This window comes from Lethenteron reissneri, chromosome 30 (genome assembly GCF_015708825.2).
Source record: "Lethenteron reissneri isolate LAM-NWPU_2019-01 chromosome 30, ASM1570882v1, whole genome shotgun sequence".
NCBI lineage: Eukaryota > Metazoa > Chordata > Hyperoartia > Petromyzontiformes > Petromyzontidae > Lethenteron > Lethenteron reissneri.
In genome coordinates this window covers 7,880,411-7,897,986 of record NC_083808.1, presented here as the reverse complement: position 1 = coordinate 7,897,986, position 17,576 = coordinate 7,880,411, and the positions used below count along the sequence as shown (strand labels likewise).

Genomic DNA, 17,576 nt, shown 5'->3' with positions numbered 1-17,576 from the left:
TATTTGTGAAGAAAAATTTAGCAACGAGGCTATTGCCATCAGAAATACTCGATGCATGATCTTAAAAAAGCATAAGAGCAAAATAAATAATTGGTCCAAGTTTTGTTTTCCACATACAACATGATACAAGAAGTCAAACCTGCCATATTATATAGCGTCTGCATATACTTCCATATATGGCTTGTAGGCATATAACAGAAGCATCTATTGGTCAACTAAAATAGATACCTATGTTCCCGATACATGAACAGAATCTTGCTAGCAAAAGTAAAGTATTTTCAATTTGTGCAAATTGTACGTAAAACTATACGGTAATAGAGTGATGAAAACAATGCAAACGGTACAGTTAAGTGGAGCCTAAGTGTAATCGATTCCTGACCCTGAATCAAGATAATTCACCCCAACTGCAGTGGGGGTGCATCGTTACATTCATAAAGTCCTGAATATACGACTACAATACGACTTCGTTTTACAGCGTGTCTAAATACGTCACGGGAAACATACGTATAAACCTTGTGACACTGAGCAAAGAATACCAGTGGCATATGCACGGCGTCGTACACCTATCACGGCACGGACGCGGTGATCCTCACCGGCCTGGTTGGTGGTGAGCGACACGGACACGGCCTTGGGCGGTGCGGGGCTGAGCCGCGAGACCCCGTTGAGCGCCTCGATGCGGAAGGTGTAGTTGGTGTGCGCCAGCAGGTGCGCGATGGTGACGCCGGGCACCGCGAGGCCCTCGCGCCGCGGCAGGAAGCGCACGCTGTCCCCGCACGGAGCGCACGGCGGCAACGCAGCCGTCCCTGTCGTCGCCGCTGTCGTTGACGCCGTCGCGGCGGCGGCGTCCCTGCCCCCGCCGCACGTCTGGCACACGAGGCGGTAGCTCACGTCGCCACGGCCCCCGCTGTCCTGGGGAGGGCTCCACTCCAGGATCACCGACGTCTCGTTCACGCTCGAGATCACGTTGCGCACCGCCGACGGGGGGCCTTGTGTCAAGAGCAAATCGTTACACTCACGTTAATAATATAAAATAACAACAACAACGGGCAGCGCTGAATCAAGAAATTGTCGGACGAAGGCGTTCGCATGCTGCTTTGTTTTTGGGGATTGTTTGACCATACTTCACTACGTATGTATGTATGTTGAAGTTCTTTCACACTGTATGTAGCCAACCGCGCTAATCGTAGGTGTGGGATGAGTGACTCTATGGGAACGCTGGGGTCTATTGAGGTTGCACAGTGGCCAGGAGATAGCATCGAAGTATTGGGTCCTTGAATCTATCCATGCAGAGCTTTGAACTGTTATTAGCACGGTTGGCTTCGTACGATCCGAAAGAAGTTCAACATACATGCATACGTACACACACTATGCCCTTGGTATGTGTAAGATTTCTCCATTTACTCTGCCAAAACACTTTTTTATGGAATTTGCCAAAAGGAGTCTCATGCAAAAAGAGTCTTAAAACACACTGATGCTTTTATGGATAAATAAAGGATATTATTACGTGTATTATCTTGTACTTGTGTACATAGGGACATTTACATTCCCCTACTTGTGTACCTAGAAAGGCCTCAATGGACACGTCGTTGTATCGCCATGTCACAATCAACCCAAACGAGAACACAGCTATTTTTTGACTTTAATAAAAGTTTAGAGTCCTTCTCAATGAGGATGTGTGCCAACAGCCACTCTCAGCAGTGCCCTGTGTCTCTTTGCACTGGTTTACACGTCCCTTTAAACGCATCAGTATCAGCTGTTCCCATCGTCTTCTTTTATGTTTTTACGGTATTGTGAACCTCAGAGCAAAGTCGACACAGTCGCCTTTCATTGAGCATTGTGCAACTACCACGACTCCCTTAGCAATGGGACTTCAACATTCAAACTTGCGTAACGCATTCACAGTTATGCGTGTTCACTTTGTGTGTCTGTTGCTTTTTTTTACCATCCGTATACATTGGGTTCTTTTCACAAAGGCGTTATCAAATATTTGTTTAACATTTAAACACGAAATAATGCCAAAGCACTGCATATTAGGGGGTTGGGCAGTTGAGGTGGCATTTGTTGAGCCAGTTACATAGAATGTGGATGGGGTCGATTCATACAGCCGCTTGGCACATTCTGTTGGGGGAACTTCCATAGTGTGCCATCAGACTTATACAGGTTGATACTAAAGACCCCCTGACATCACTCCCGACATTATCCCACTGCATGCTAGTGCCGCAGTAAAACTGTGAAAAATGTCGAACTGCCGTGATGCAAGCACATCTCCCATGAGACTCAATTCATCTCATCAGGGTCTCACTCATATAAAAAATACTTTTCACACGCATTTCCAATAGTATAGATATTTTTTAAAGTCTATGTCTTGACACAGCTGGGCAAACGTAAGTCACCACATTCACCATTGACGCTGCTTTATACCGGTAAAAAAAAGTGAGTGGGCTTGGGCAGTCACGTGGTTAAATGGGACAATGATGGGCGGCGAAGAATAATGATGGAGAGTGGCAGCTGCTCGTGGGAAAGTGGACATGGAGCGGTGAAATCAGCTGACGTGCGAGCGTAACAACCCACTAGTTCATGCTGTTGGATTGTTACAACGCAGAACCACGAGCGATGACGTATGGAGACCTTCATCCAGCAGTGGATCCATCATCGTTGATGAAATTACCGTAAGAGTACTTAGTAGGCGGAAGTTATGGACAACGGCGCTTCTTCACGACAGATAGAGAGGGCAGAGAGATTGGCTGGACAGTGTAGTTGGGCCGGCGGTGTCACTTACGTGTACACGGAGAGCTGACAGGGTCAGCTTCTGCCCTGTAGTATCCCGCTTTGCATCCGCAGTGCGTGGACGCGAGTCGAGTGGTGAAGCTCTCCGGAGGACACAGGTCGCACGGCTGCCCTCCCGTCGTGTTCTTGTAGTAGCCGAGTCCGCAGGCTGCAGGCACACGGCACACCACACAACGCTAATACATGAGCCACTCGCAACACAACGCTAATACGCTCGCCACTCGAACGCAACACTAATGCGCTAGCCACTCGCAATGCTCCAAGCGAGGCACTTCTGTGCTCCTTTAATTAAAGGACGGAAAAATATTCGAGAATATAATTAAGAAAGAAAAAAAACACATTAACTTCACACTAAATAATGAAACATACAGCAGCATAGATTTCCACAGCTGCGCTCTATGGCTCTGCGGTGTGCCTTTGGGTCGGACTGTTGCATTGCTTGAAGCTCAAGGAGCTGTGCGAAATGTCGGGCATCGTGCCGACCGATACGTGGGCCACAACCCGAAAGCACTCTGGAGAGGAGTTAAGCAACAGCGTATGAGATTAAAATATCAGTTTGGCATGGACTCGTAGCAGAGTATGCCCACGGTTAAAATACGATGACAGTCATTTTACTGCGGTAATTGCATCTCAGCATGTAGGGCTGCTCTAACGACCCTGACGCACGGGACCACGGTGAGACGCAGACCGAGGGGAACCTCTTAATCCGTCAGCTCCTCAAGCAGCCGTGCATCGTGGATGACCTCACCAGGGCTACACATCATCATCGTCGTAACCATCGTCGTCATCATCATCATCATGCGCCCGGTACTGGATAGACATGCGTGTGCGGTGGCAGCAACGCGCGGAGAGGAGAATCTCAGCATGTCTAGTGGGACTTACTAAGTTATATGTTGTAATTACCACATGTGTATGATGCACTCAACATTCCACCAATTGTAAATATGTGATTTAAAAGCTTCAAAAAATCACGAGCACACATTTCTGTTTTGCTGCCTGTCATGTGGAAACATAGATTTTCCACTCCAGGGTAGGAGCCGGAAAAAGAATGAGCACCACTGGTCATTGGGCAGGAAGACACCTTGATTTGTTTCCATTTTAACGTGCAGTTCACGGACTAGGTAAAGGTGCAGCCCTGCAATTACTTGCTGATGGGACTACTAACGGAAGGGCCTCCACTAGAGGGAGTCACAGAGAGAACTTGGTCTACTCTTCCACGCTGACCAGACGTCTTGAAATTGGTGGAAGTAGCCACACGTTACCCACCGCACATGACCTGCAGATTGATTGAATGTGGTGTTAACCAAGAAATCTTGCCTGGAGGATTTAATAAATCTGACCATTGTTTCTACTACTGTACCACGGGATCTATGTCCATTGTGCTAACCATCACACCAAGGCAGCATCCACGCGTAGAGTAAAATTTAGTTCCATTCATGACAGTGATTCATTGCAACCAACACGCATGCAATGAGCATTGACTAAATGCTGTAAACACATTTTTTCAGTCTACCCAATATAACAGAACTTGCACACTTCAATATATTAACTTCACCAAGAAGGCATTAATAACTTAGAATGCAATAACAACACGTAGTTTTGCCAATTGATTTTTAAAAAAATATATATATTACTTGTTGGCAAAATCTTGTTCGGGAAAAAATAAAAAAGACTGAAGAACACATTAAATGTGCCGTCCTGGTAGAATACAAACCATAACCTGCACGCTGATCCCTCTTTTTCATTGGGAAAACCCCATAGTTGGTAAATCAGGTTCGGTGGAAACACTGGGGGGGGGGGGGGGGGATTTATGTAGCATAGCAGGAAAATGTGACCGGGATCCGGAAAGGTTTTGTAATCGCTGGCACATTTCAAGTCCCTGCAGCCCCAGACGAGACAGCTCCGTGATCACTGTAGCAGGAACTCTAGCGGGGCGCACTGGCGCGGCGCTGTGGAATGTCCTGCGTTATAGACATTCAACAAACGCAGCTCGGCAAGTGCACTCGAGGTATACGACGAAGGAGAACGAAGACAAAAAAAGGATTTCGCTCAAAAAACCACGACATCTGCTAATTCCCGGAGCTTTAGTGCACGGCGATTAACTTTGGGAGAGGGTGGAGACATTCTTAGTTTTGTTTTCTCAAGCGCCGAGGGTGCGTTACTAACCACCTTGACACATAATGAGCTTTTCTCGACTCGAAGTCTTTCTTTTGATGCCCCATTCTTTCAAGGATGCTCGGAGATGCCAAGTCATTCTGAAAAGCCGAGTGCACAGGGCTGTTCCGTGACCACTTGTTTCATTATACTGCTTTGCTACGGCACGTGAACCTTGAACACACCTGTAGGCGTGCTTGCATTTCAAACCTTTAACCGGTCTCATTGAACAGCTCTCACGATCACTGGTACCCTACACTGGTTCTGTAAATATTAAACACGAGTTTATAGCCACGTGTCAATCCAATGCTCTGGAGGGTGAAGGCTTTGCCATGCCACCATCAGTCAATGAGGACTGTACGACTAAAATTCACCACAACTTGAGCAGGACTGGTTGGTGACTTAGGGTGCCCAGGACGAGATCAGATATCACTCGACAATGATGTTAGCCATGGCAGGGAACTGAAATCCGATTGCCAGGTTCACATCATTGAGCATTATTTAATGATGTATGTATTACAGTAATCAAGACTATTTAGTCATACGAACAACACGTTGACGTGTCAAGGCATTTGTATGCCACTAGATTAAATTTAAGATAGTCTTTTACTATGATTGGAACACCTATATTTTTGGTATAAAATGAAACAGGTTGTACGAGAACCAATTAATGTTATTCTTACCCAAGCAATCAGTGCCCACCCAAACCAACTGAGGAAGGGGATCTCATGTAAAATTTGTGGGTTTCAGTGCCCCCCCCCCAAAACCTCCAAGTGTTCCCACTGCCTAAAGGGCACAGTGACTCTACCAAAGCCTTCGTTGGGATGTTTTAAAGGGGAGCAGCTCAGGGATCCGTTTGGCCTCAGATATTGTGTGAACACAGAAATCTTCTGGGGCATCGCATGGAGTCGCATTGAGAACAACATTGCCCGGAGCCAATGTTGTATTCACAATGGAGTGCGCTCTCATTGTCCACGAGACATTACTACTGCCCTTTTGACATCTCTGAATAAGAATTGTCATCCGCAATCTCAACATCTTGCTCTTGATCGAAAAGTACAGTGCACGGTAAAACTACGCTGGTAAACCTCACATTTAGTGAGGCTCTGCTGTGAAAATAATAGCAGATTGAATACTGGTTAATTGTCTTGCACGTGATTTTGGTACGTACAATGTATGCCTCCTTATGGCTTAAAATTCACTACACTGGATAACACATACCCACCTTAGAGGAATTATTTGAGCGCATCAAGTACAATACAGTACTCTCAAAGCCACAGATTACAGTAGAGAAAGGGCCTATATTAAACACTGGACCAGAATAAATGTTGTGCACATTCGTATAAGAAAGATAAACTTAGGTTACATCTTCAAAGTGAAGGTGTTAGTTTAGCTACACAGTATTTATAGCGTTGCAGTAGTATAGCATTTTCCACCATTTATGATTGCAACAAAGTATTCCCAAATCAATTCAGATGCAGCAGTGGATTTTTTTAAATATTATTTTTGGAATCTTACATGCAGACGCTACACCTGCGGAAGCCAGGTCCATACATCCCGGGACAAATTGTATTTTTCCTCCAAGGAAAGGCGCAAGATGAAGGAGTGTATGCTTAGTTGCTCTAACCTACCCGTCTTAGGTCTCATACCGAGGTCATCAAGACAGCTAAGATACTGGCTGACGGATGCGTTCATTTTCAGGGCCTTATTTGTTAATGTGTGGACATTTGATACGTTTGTCTGTGAACTTGATTGGAAAATGCACGCCGTCTGCCCAAGGTTGAGAAAACAAGGTGGGGAAAGGAAGTCACCGAAACTATTTCCTTGGTTTGTATGTGAGCTTTGCTCGGCTTGAGTACACGATTTTCACACCCACTCTTTTCGTTCTTGAGGCGAGGCATGTTTGCTCAGGCCAATGTTTGCTCAGGACCACCAGAGGTTATGTCATGTTGAAAGGATGGCCGCTCCTGAAAACCTCAACCGTCTGTAATGAATGTGACGTGCTTTGAACATTATACTGAAAGGGCCACATATTTTTTCTTAGTTTGCAATTGCGAAATAATCCCTATAATTTGAATACATATTCTCTTTTCATAAATATATGGCAAAGGCTGTTGATTTCCATTTTTCTAACAAATAAATCAATAGTTTTCATTATCGGGCCAGCAAAGATATAGAGCTTACAAAGACAAGTGATGCCTTGGCTTGCAAAACATGAAGCATGTCCGTTGCATTTCCTGATAATACATACCAACAATAAACTTTAGTGGTTTAAGTCCTAAAACTCTATGAATACAGATTGTGACCTTCAGGACAATCATCTCAACACAGCACTGTAAGTTGAAATTGGTAAATATTTCTTACTGACGATAACACAAAACTGTAAACATATTTTTTGAAAGGGAACACTATGACCTTGAAAAAAAATTCCCATTCCCATTCTTTTTTTTATCAAAGGGCTCCATTGAATCTCACAAATTCAAATAAAATAACTATCAAAGGTCACTTCTATGCTACACAATGCCAGATTACATTACTACTTTATTCTCATAGATATGATTCATAGGATTTTTTAAACTACACTTTTTTACAAACATGTTTCTTTTCAATGGAGGAAAAACTGCAGTACCGTACAGGCTAACAATGTGTTATCCAGAAAGGCCTTAGATATGTCACGTCTTGATTTGCCATCTGCACAATGTCTTATTGCACTTTACCAGCGTCCAACGTCAGCAATGAGTGCTGCGTATATCGTGTGCGCAGAGTACGTGTTAACTTTGGCAGATTTTGTATGTCACAGAAGTTCATATACTCAAATTCGTTATGCAAAGAAAAGTGGAAGTTAATTAAAAAAAATTAAACCGTTTTAAGCTGCCCCTTAGGAAATACTACATTCCAAGAGAAAGTATGTGTTTTGCCATTTTACAAGTGACTGTCCCCTATCATTGAGTGTCCAACCACATTCTGTCAAAGCTGGCTTGTGTGAGGTTAACCAATCTAGTAACTCCTCCCAGCGGCACGCTGCCCCGAGCAAAGGTAATTCTTAAAATTAATAATCCCACGACCGTCATTCCTGAGGTTTTCTTGACTCATGTAATATATCAGCTCAGAGTCAAGTCTTTGACTCCCAACTGTCACTCACCTTAAGCATTTTTAACTTCATCGTGGGGAATTTCAATGCATGCATGAATCATGCTTACTGTAACACTATCATTACAGGTTACACATGCAGCATCGCAGGACTAAAACACGCCACCACATGGAAAGAATCTCACTTACATTGAACACTCAATGTTTCTCTGGCACACAGCGATTCCACCCATCAAAATTGGTTTACGCCCTGTGGACACTCGAGAAAACACACCCAGTTCACGGAAGCACAAAGCCATCAAAGGGGTTTGCACCGACACGATTGGAATTTCAAAATTGCTTTTTCTCCTCCAAAGCAGCTCACCTCGGCACTGGCTGCCCGCAGCCTCGTAGCCGGCGTGGCACACGCACAGCCCGATGGGCACGAGCCACTCGCCGTCCGTGCTGCAGTGCATCCTGGGGTCGGCCGCGGCCACGGCGTTGGGCACGCACGAGCCGCGCACCTCGACAAGCGGCGACGACAGCGCGTTCGCCACCGTGTCGGGGAAGCGGGCGAGGTCGCGCACCACCGCCGGGCACTTCTTGTAGTAGACGCGCGCCGACACGAGCGCCACGCACGCGCCCACGTCCTGGAAGGCCAGGTAGAAGCCGGGCCAGGAGAGGGGCGGCAGCTCCCGCACCTCCGTGTTGAGCTTGAGCACGCGGTCCTTGACGTCCACGTTGTCGAAGTTGCTGTCGGCCGCGATGGTGCCCACCTTGGCGAAGAGGCTCTCGTCCAGGTTGGCGCTCGAGCCGGAGTCGGCCTCGTAGTAGAAGAGGTTGAAGGTCTCCTTGCAGGTGGAGGCGACGCCGGCCATGCTGCCGCAGTCGCGCAGCGTGAACTTGATCTCCACGTAGACGCGCTGGGCCCGTTCGCGAGCGATCCAGCGCGTCCGCAGCCAGTTGTTCTGGTTGGGCTTCACCACGTTGCACACCTGGTAGGCTTGAATCAGCGCCGTTTGGTTGATCTGGATGGCCATCTCTTCCCACTGTTGAATAAAATACATTTAAACAAAGTTCGCAATGTCAATCCAACTGTTTATGCAATATGCCATCCCATTCGTTTATATGAATTGCACTGTTTTAAAATGTCGCACGTTATAAAATTACCCATTTTGTGTATTTTTTAAATTTGGCCGAGAAGAATTTCCAACATAGCAAGTTCCTTACTCTGATGCTTGCACCAGGAGGAAGTGATTGCTCTCGCTGGAATTCTGGAATGTCGCATTTGAAAGACATTTTCTAATTTGGGTCATTATACCAGCAGCATACAATAGTCTGACAAATCAACGTTGAATGAACGTGAAACAAACCCACACCCCACCCCTACATCCTCAGTGAACGGTATTGAAGTAAACCTTTCTTCCTGTTTTATTGTTCGTAAGCCTAAACAAAAGACGTCCTAAAAAAAAACTAACTGCAAGTTCCTGAAAATTCCCCCAACAGCCCAACAAATTCTCTCTGGTCAGGAAACAATACAGTGCTTTTCCTGCCAAGCTTATGCCCTCTGCAAGTTTGTACAGTAGTCATTTTATAAGCTCGACAGATTTGCTGATAACCGCCTATCGTGAATACATTAGCGAAACCTTTCCACGAAACCGAATGCGTTATTTGAATCCTTGGTCACAAAACTGATCTGTAATTTTGCATCGCCACTAACCGTCCACTGCTCCCAACTCTCCCACTCATTTTGCTACCTCCAATGAGGAATTGAAAACATCCTGCTCAAATGAGTTCGCGTCCCTCTTCCTTCCTCCCTTCTGGGTTCCCCATCCGCCCCGCACGACTGCACTCACCCCAGTGGTGGGCGTTGCTTCCCATCCGAGTTGTCCGAAATTTTTTGTTGTATCCAGCAAGTTCACTGAAAATGCAGAACAATTCCAAACATGCACACACAGGAGCACAGACGCACATTACATACCGTTTGTTCATTTATTTGAAAAGGAGAAGCGTGCCATGACAGATTTGAATGCACTTTATGAGCTTTTTTCAAGTCATGGGACATGACTTGAAAGGCGATTTGCAAGTAGAAAAATCTGGTTATTGGACACTGGTTCGTGGTTTCATTATTTCCTCGTTAAATCTACACATGCTATGATGCATCTGCCTTGCAGTGGGAGGTACCCCAGAAGATTATTCAGTGTACACCTTCGCCACGGTAATTACAGGTTCATTGCTCAGTCAGGTGTGTTGATTGAGGCAACACGTGCTCATTAATCCTTACAGGCGCCCAGTCCTACAGCTATTGGTGGTGATTATCCTAAAACAACGCACTAATCCTCTAGGGCATGGTCCTTTGAAAATCAGTATGGACCTCTCTTGGTCCGGGTGACTATTTCACACAAAATCCCATTAATTAAAAGGAATAAACAAAAATCGGATTTTGAAAAATTAAAGAATCATACAAGTTGGGAAAACCTCGTAACTGCCTGCGCTTCCAAGTACAAGATGGTCCAGATGTCTTGTGCCCGCCACCCCCAATGAATTGATCCCTAACATTGTTTTACCTTTGCTTATTCATTTCTATTTTCACACCCAATGGTTTCCAATAATATTACGTTTTAGAGGATTAAATGCGGGTCACAATACATCTGGAACACTATGAACAGTCCTCCATCTGACTATTTGCATCTCCGTTTCTTGAAATGAATTCTGAAAAAGCTGCATTTTGCCCTGCCTCGAGCAAGTACTGACCTCCCTGCCTTTATTTACCTTAGACCACCATGGGATTGTCTCCGTCGTTTATAATGATGCCAAAGCAGCAAAATAAAATTACACAAACCGTTTGACAGATCAAAAACCAATGCATGCAAAATTAACTGTTACCATTGTACTCTATGAAAATAGATTAAACCCTTTTTTTGTTATAAATGTAACCGTTATGTAACACTACACAGCATACAATTTTTATTAGAGCCTTTGATTTTGTAATGAAGCTAAGGAATGCAAAGTTAGTTGCTGGCCTTAACCAATTAAGAGCAAAGTTCGCTGGAATTAAAGGTCACAAAAGCGCACGGAATAATAAAATTTAACAGGCGAGTTTCCATTCCAGTTTCCAGGGGTAAACTATCCACGCAATATATATGGAATGACTTTACATCAGAGCCTTAGTTTCATACTTTATACAGCATTTATTATATTAATAATAATAATAAAGGCATTAATATGGAGAAACTCGGTGGCTTTCTATTTCACTCAGGGTCTCTCTCAATGTGTAATTTAGTTTTTACAGCAACTTATTCTCAGAAACACGAGTGAAAAATTCCACAATTATTTTGCTGAAATGCATTTTACAGCGGCTTCCATATATACATACATAATTGAAAATCACAAAATAGTATTGTCCACATTTTGAAATGCACTCATCTGCAGTATTTACTGTAATGAACAATACCAATTAATTTCACGAAAGTCAGCTCTATATTGTAGGTGGTAATTACATTTTCCAGTTGATGATCCGAGTTCCATTTATATTTCTGGCATACTTTAAAATATCTAATGAGCAAATGGCAGGGCAAAGTAAAAAAAGAAAGAGGGAGTGAGATAAAGGGCCAGATAAAGACGGTTTCAACATCACACCAGTGCCTCTCGAGGTACGATTAGAGCATCAATGAATGGCACTTCATTTGAGCAAATGTGATCCGGGAAAGCGAAACAGGCATGAGCCAAATTTGCAAAGGGTATAAATTCTGCATTGGGTCTTTGATGGACGGTTTTCTCCCTTCACTGACTCACTCGCTTGACAAGTCTCAACGGGCACTCGACACCAGATCCCGATGTGGCTTTCATCCCCAGATCACAACACAAAACCTCAATATGCGCACGTTACTATTTGTGGCATACCATGCAATCATTTAACACAAGTCACGTGTTACAAGCACACGACACTGTGGAGTGGCGGGTGAGCAATGGTGCAGTGGTTAGCGTACTGGGCTCTGATCCTCAGCGACCCGAGGTTGTTAGAAGCTAGATCCTCGGTCACGGCTAACACCAGTGGCGAGTGATACGTGATTCAGGTTTTCGCCTTCCCCTCCCCCACTCCCTCCACGCACCTTCACCAACCCGCATGGTGAAGTATGGTCGGCAAACAACCCCTATGACTGACACAGTGTGCTGAGCCGGGTCTTCATCCAGCAGTAGATTGACGTTATTTACAGGGGAAAATGAATAAATAATTTCCACCACGAATCTAAAAGAAACATTTAAAGTACAGGATGGTCCAGATGTTTTGTGACTCCCAATTCGTTGATCCCTAACATGTTTTTTCCTTTGCTTATTGATTTCTGTTTTCACACCCATTGGTATAGAAACACATGAAGCGTCAGGGAATGAAACGGGGGAGCAACTTCATCTGGACTCCCTTGTACAATGCATCTATACTTGGCATGTCAAAGACACATTACGCAGATTTATTTTCAAGTTTACAATACCGTATACCCTGGCTGCTCAATAAAAAGCAAGTGGAACAAAAAAGTTAAGTATCGATGTAGGTTTAAATTGGTACGTTCGTGCCAATTTAAACTACTGCATATCACGATAACGTAAGCCTTTGAAAAAAGCCATTATTTGTGATAATCACGTGAAGAAAAAGAACCTCTTCACCTGGATTGAGCCAAAGAGCCACGGATGGCCATGCGCCCGAATTTCATTGCAGCTTAAATTATAACGCGAAATCTCTCACATTCTCACGCGCCCGCAAGCGTCGAATGTCCGTGTCCTTGCTAACGGCCTCCGGCGGAGGAAGAGGAGACCGTGTCCACGTGCGTTTACGATTCGCCATCAGCCATGTCCAATCCACTGCTGGATGATGGCACGCAACAACCCACCTAGCAGGTCAACTGCATGCCGACCAGTTTCACCGCTACATATCCGAGGCGCGTGAGTGTACTGCGTTTAATAAGCCCCCAAAATAAGTAGTATACTGCAAGTAACATTAGTAAAATAGATTGCCGTGGTGAGTGTGTGTGTGTAGATCAATAAAATGATGTGTAATATATGATATAAACAGGTTATGATTATTTTCGTTTGGTCACAATTGCAGGTAGGATGAACAACAATGGTATCAAAGGACGGCATTTATCTAGAATGCACATGCATATTCTTTGGGTCTTTCGGTAAAGTCACGTAGATGGTTCAAAGAAAATAACAAAAAGCTCATCCTGATGTCGATCGCTTGTTTTGTGATCGAAACGTCGTAGTTTTTACAAATCTTCTATGAACCATCCACGTGACGTTACCGAAAGACCCAAAGAATATGAATTCCTGCAGTCACGAAAGCTTTAAGTCAAGATTGAATACACTCGTACAGAAAACGAAGCCTCGTGCATACGCATCACCTGCCTGGCTTAAACAGATAACAATCACGGAAGCAGAGTTAGAAAACTGTATCAGTTTAGCCAGATACCACTGACAATGTTTTGTGTTTAGTTTGCTGTACTCCCCCCCCAACACCCCCGATTCGCACGGTTGGCTACGTACGGTGCGAAAGAAGTTGAACACACGCAAGGCTTGACACAATGCGGTAGGTTGGACATCAGGGAATACAGCTATGCAGATTACAACCTGTGCAATAGGGTACATTTCTAACGATGTTAAGGTAGCAAATTAATGTAGCACGTAACATTCAGCTGCTGAGATCGCATCATCCATTGGGGCAAATGTGACTAACATCCCGCTGTCAATTATAATGGTACTCTTAACCGCTGGAGCTCTATTGTTGAACTTTGTACATTATTACGTGTTTACTTGGCGAAAGCGCATTCAATTAAGCATGACCGTACTGGTGATTTTTTTGTATATTTACATCGTATATCATTGTATTGATACCCCCCCAAAAAAACCAAGCCTGGATGGAACATTGGCGCAATGCGCTATGAACTCCTCCTGCCAGAGTTGGATTACCAGGTCCTAGCCCCCCAACACCCCAACTTCCCTAACAAGGCAGTGACCAGCGTGGTGAAGTATGATCACACAAGCTCCCCCGTGATCAACCTTGCGTGCGAAGACTTTAATCCAGCAAGTAGCTGCACAAACCGCTGACATTGCTCCGATAATGATTGCGCATTTCGTGTGAGAGACGTCAACAGTTGCGAGTACTGCAATGTTTAAAGCGCAGGCGATTATGTTCAGATGACAGACGATGATGACGACTGTGAGGTCAGTAGCAGTGATCGTGATGATGGTGACGGAGTGATGCGCCATCAAACACGTACCTTCATTCGGAGGGTATGCGTAGCAGCAAGGGCTGGCGAGAATTACAACAGCGATGGAGAAAGAATGCGTGATGAAGGAAGAACGCATCATCTTTGCTGGAGGAGGCTTGGGATTTAACTTCCACGCGACTGCTCGGACACTTAAATCGAGACTTGTCTAATTGACTCTCGCCGGGGAACTCCCCCAGTCAATCAATCGGTCTGAAGTTAAGATGGGGACCCTTCTTAACACGAGAGACCACAGTGGGGGATCTTCAAGTGACGGTGACAATGGTGGTGGTGATGGGTGGTTCGTCTGTGCTGACTTCTTCTTATTGGCGGTGGTTCTTGGTGGTCGGACAAGTGGAAGTGTGGTGGTGGTGGTGGTTGTGGCGGTGGTGTCTTCTCGTGTGAGCGAGCTTGCTTGGCGAGTAAGCCGAGCCGCGCACTGGCGCTGCTGCCTTCTTGAGCGAGCGAGGGTTTAACCCACGGCGTCACCACTCGCCAGTGACTGAATGAATGAATGGAATGATGGGGGCGTTTCACTCCCATTGGGGGCGGACGTTCCAAATATGGGCAAAGACACTCCCAGTTAGCCCCCGTCCTCCCTCCACCCCATCTGAGTCTGGACCCACAGGCAAAGATAAAAGACCCCCTCCCCCCCCCATATTAGCCTAGACGAGAGGTCGGCAACTCAACAAAAAACTTTTTTTTTAAATAAGTAAAAAAAAACCCTCAATACTGTATTTCAAGAGCCGCAATGCATATGAATAGGAGACGGTGGTGCTTAATAAAGAAATAATGTCACGGACTGCCATGGTCAACTGGACTCCCATGGTCAACTGGACTCCCATGGCCAACTGGATTTCCATGGTCAAATGAACTCCCATAGTGAACTGGACTCCCATGGTCAACTGGATTTCCATGGTCAACTGGACTGCCATGGTCAACTGGACTCCCATGGTCAACTGGACTCCCATGGTCAACTGGACTTCCATGGTCAATTAGACTTCCATGGACAAAAAGAGCCATATTTTTCTTATTCGGAAAAAAAACTCAACATTTCAAGAGCCGCATGCATCTCCGGAGCCAGAGGTTGCCAACCAGTATTTGGCTGCTCTACATTACCACACGATGAGCCACTATGTTGAGCTATCATTTGCAGCTAAGTTGCCTATGCAAAACAAGTTATACAGCTCAATGGGCCTTACCTGGTCAAATTAAAATAGTGTTTTCGTAACAAATAATACTACAGTTGAAAGGGTAAAAACCTATTACTATATTTTGCCACTGGTAAAGGAGGTCTCATAGTGTAAATGCTTACCCCGAGCTCTCAATACTCTGATAGTGCACTGTCTTTGAGTTGTACGCCTTTTGGCGTCATCTGGTCCAACACCAATGGAGACTAGGCTCTAAGAAAAGCTGTCTCGGGTGTGGACCGATCAACTTCAAGGACAGTGTATATCATTATCATCATCAGAGTTGTTTCTTTTTGTTTGCATTTTGACTGCTTGTGTTGTGATTATTGCAAACATGATGCCTTGTATAAAGGTGTCAGTTTTTCTACCAGTTGAAAGGGTAAAAACCTATTACTATATTTTGCCACTGGTAAAGGAGGTCTCATAGTGTAAATAATACTAAAGTTTAGTTATGTATTATACACCAATGATGACTCAAGATTAATTGCAGAAATGACCACTGATTTACACTGGGAGAATGGGAACACTGCTATACACGTTCCTCATATTAATTATACAGTTATGAGTGGGCAGTCTAGTACACTGTGTTGCACGTGCTGTAATGTGAATTGTAGGTGTGTACACTGTATTATTTTAGTTGTATCCGCTGTACGTACGCATGTGCGTGTCATAATAATAATGTGTGGAAGTCCAGACTGCTGCATTGCAGATCCGCAAGTCTTAACTGCCCTTCCCTTCCTTGTTTCGACAACAATCGGAGCCCTCTGCAGTGGATTACTCGGTATATTATCCTAAAACCGCATCCCCTATTACATGTTGTGCATTGTGTGTGCATTCGACGCTAGTAAATGTCTGCAACACGCTATGGGATTATCTATTGTGAATTGAGTTCTGTGTTTTGGGGTTAGACAACTTCCAAAATAATTCTTGGCATATATACAACAAAATAAAGCATATCTCACTATTTCTAGATTTGAAGCTTTCGTGACTGCAAGGAGTCATATTCTTAAGTTTTTTTCGGTAAAGTCACGTAGGTAAAACATTAAAATTAATAAAAGTAAAATAAAATAAAAATCACGACGTTTCGGAGGCTTGTGTTGCCTCCGAAACGTCGTGATTTTTATTTTATTTTACTTTTATTAATTTTAATGTTTTACCTACGTGACTTTACCGAAAAAATCTAAGAATATATCTCACTATGTATAGTCCACTAGAGCTGTAGTTTGATGTTATTTTATTTTTAAATGCATGGACTGCAAAACGGATCTAAAACAAAGCTTTTGTGTCAGTATCCTGTTAATTTTCAAAGTTGGCTGACACAGTCCGAACGGACGACGGAAAATATTTCATCTCTCGCTAGACAAAGCGCTGCTTGTTGAGCATCACGATTTGGCTCGTTGGCCATGTTTGGAATGTGGTGACATAAAACACTGTGACTTATACATACAAATTTAAACCAAATCTGACTTGAATCTTTACATGGTATTTATTAAGAAAATGCTTTATGTAGTCATTTACGGAAATGTAGCGGATTAATAGACTACGCAGGATCATAATTATAACATTGATAATTCGTGATATTTCAAGGCGTCTAATAGATACATTGAAATGTTCAGTTCGTGAATCATCTGACATTTGGAAAAAGACTCGAGCGAGGCACAGCAGACATTTTAATCATTTGACCTCTCTAGCCAGTATCAAAATATAATAGGTTTTCCCCTTTCTGGCTATAAAACAGCTCTTAAGATATTAAAACACCAAACTGAACCCTTTTGCAAGGAATCATGTCTGCATTAACCACATATACTTGTGGTGAACATGCAAACAAAAATATACTGTGGTAGTATATACATTTACGTTTTATTGACAGCAATGGGAAAACCTATTCTCATATGTTGATACAGGCAAGGGAGGTCCCGAGCTCTCAATGCCCTGAGAATGGCATTGTTTTTGTGCTGTTCGCCTTTTGGTGTCATCTGGTGAGGTCTCACACTGTTTTGAGACGAGGTTCTAAAGAAAGCTGTCTCTGGTGTGGACCAATCAGTTTCAAAGACAATTCATATACTACCACAGCGTGCTTTTTTGTTTGCATGTTCGACAAAAGTATATGTGGTTA

General features: G+C 44.1%; 1 protein-coding gene across 1 annotated transcript in view; it reads right to left on the bottom strand.

The window, feature by feature from the left end:
- LOC133349485 (ephrin type-A receptor 4-like) overlaps nt 1-14,761 on the bottom strand; it is a 42,374-nt gene extending 27,613 nt beyond the window's left edge. The window contains exons 1-5 of the mRNA XM_061562979.1: nt 14,283-14,761; nt 9,867-9,931; nt 8,396-9,059; nt 2,780-2,935; nt 594-986 (exon numbers count right to left, since the gene is read on the bottom strand). Coding sequence (XP_061418963.1) covers nt 594-986; nt 2,780-2,935; nt 8,396-9,059; nt 9,867-9,931; nt 14,283-14,373 — 1,369 coding nt within the window. The 5' untranslated portion in view covers nt 14,374-14,761. The remainder of the gene's footprint in view (nt 1-593; nt 987-2,779; nt 2,936-8,395; nt 9,060-9,866; nt 9,932-14,282) is intronic.
- Nucleotides 14,762-17,576: the final 2,815 nt, after the last annotated feature.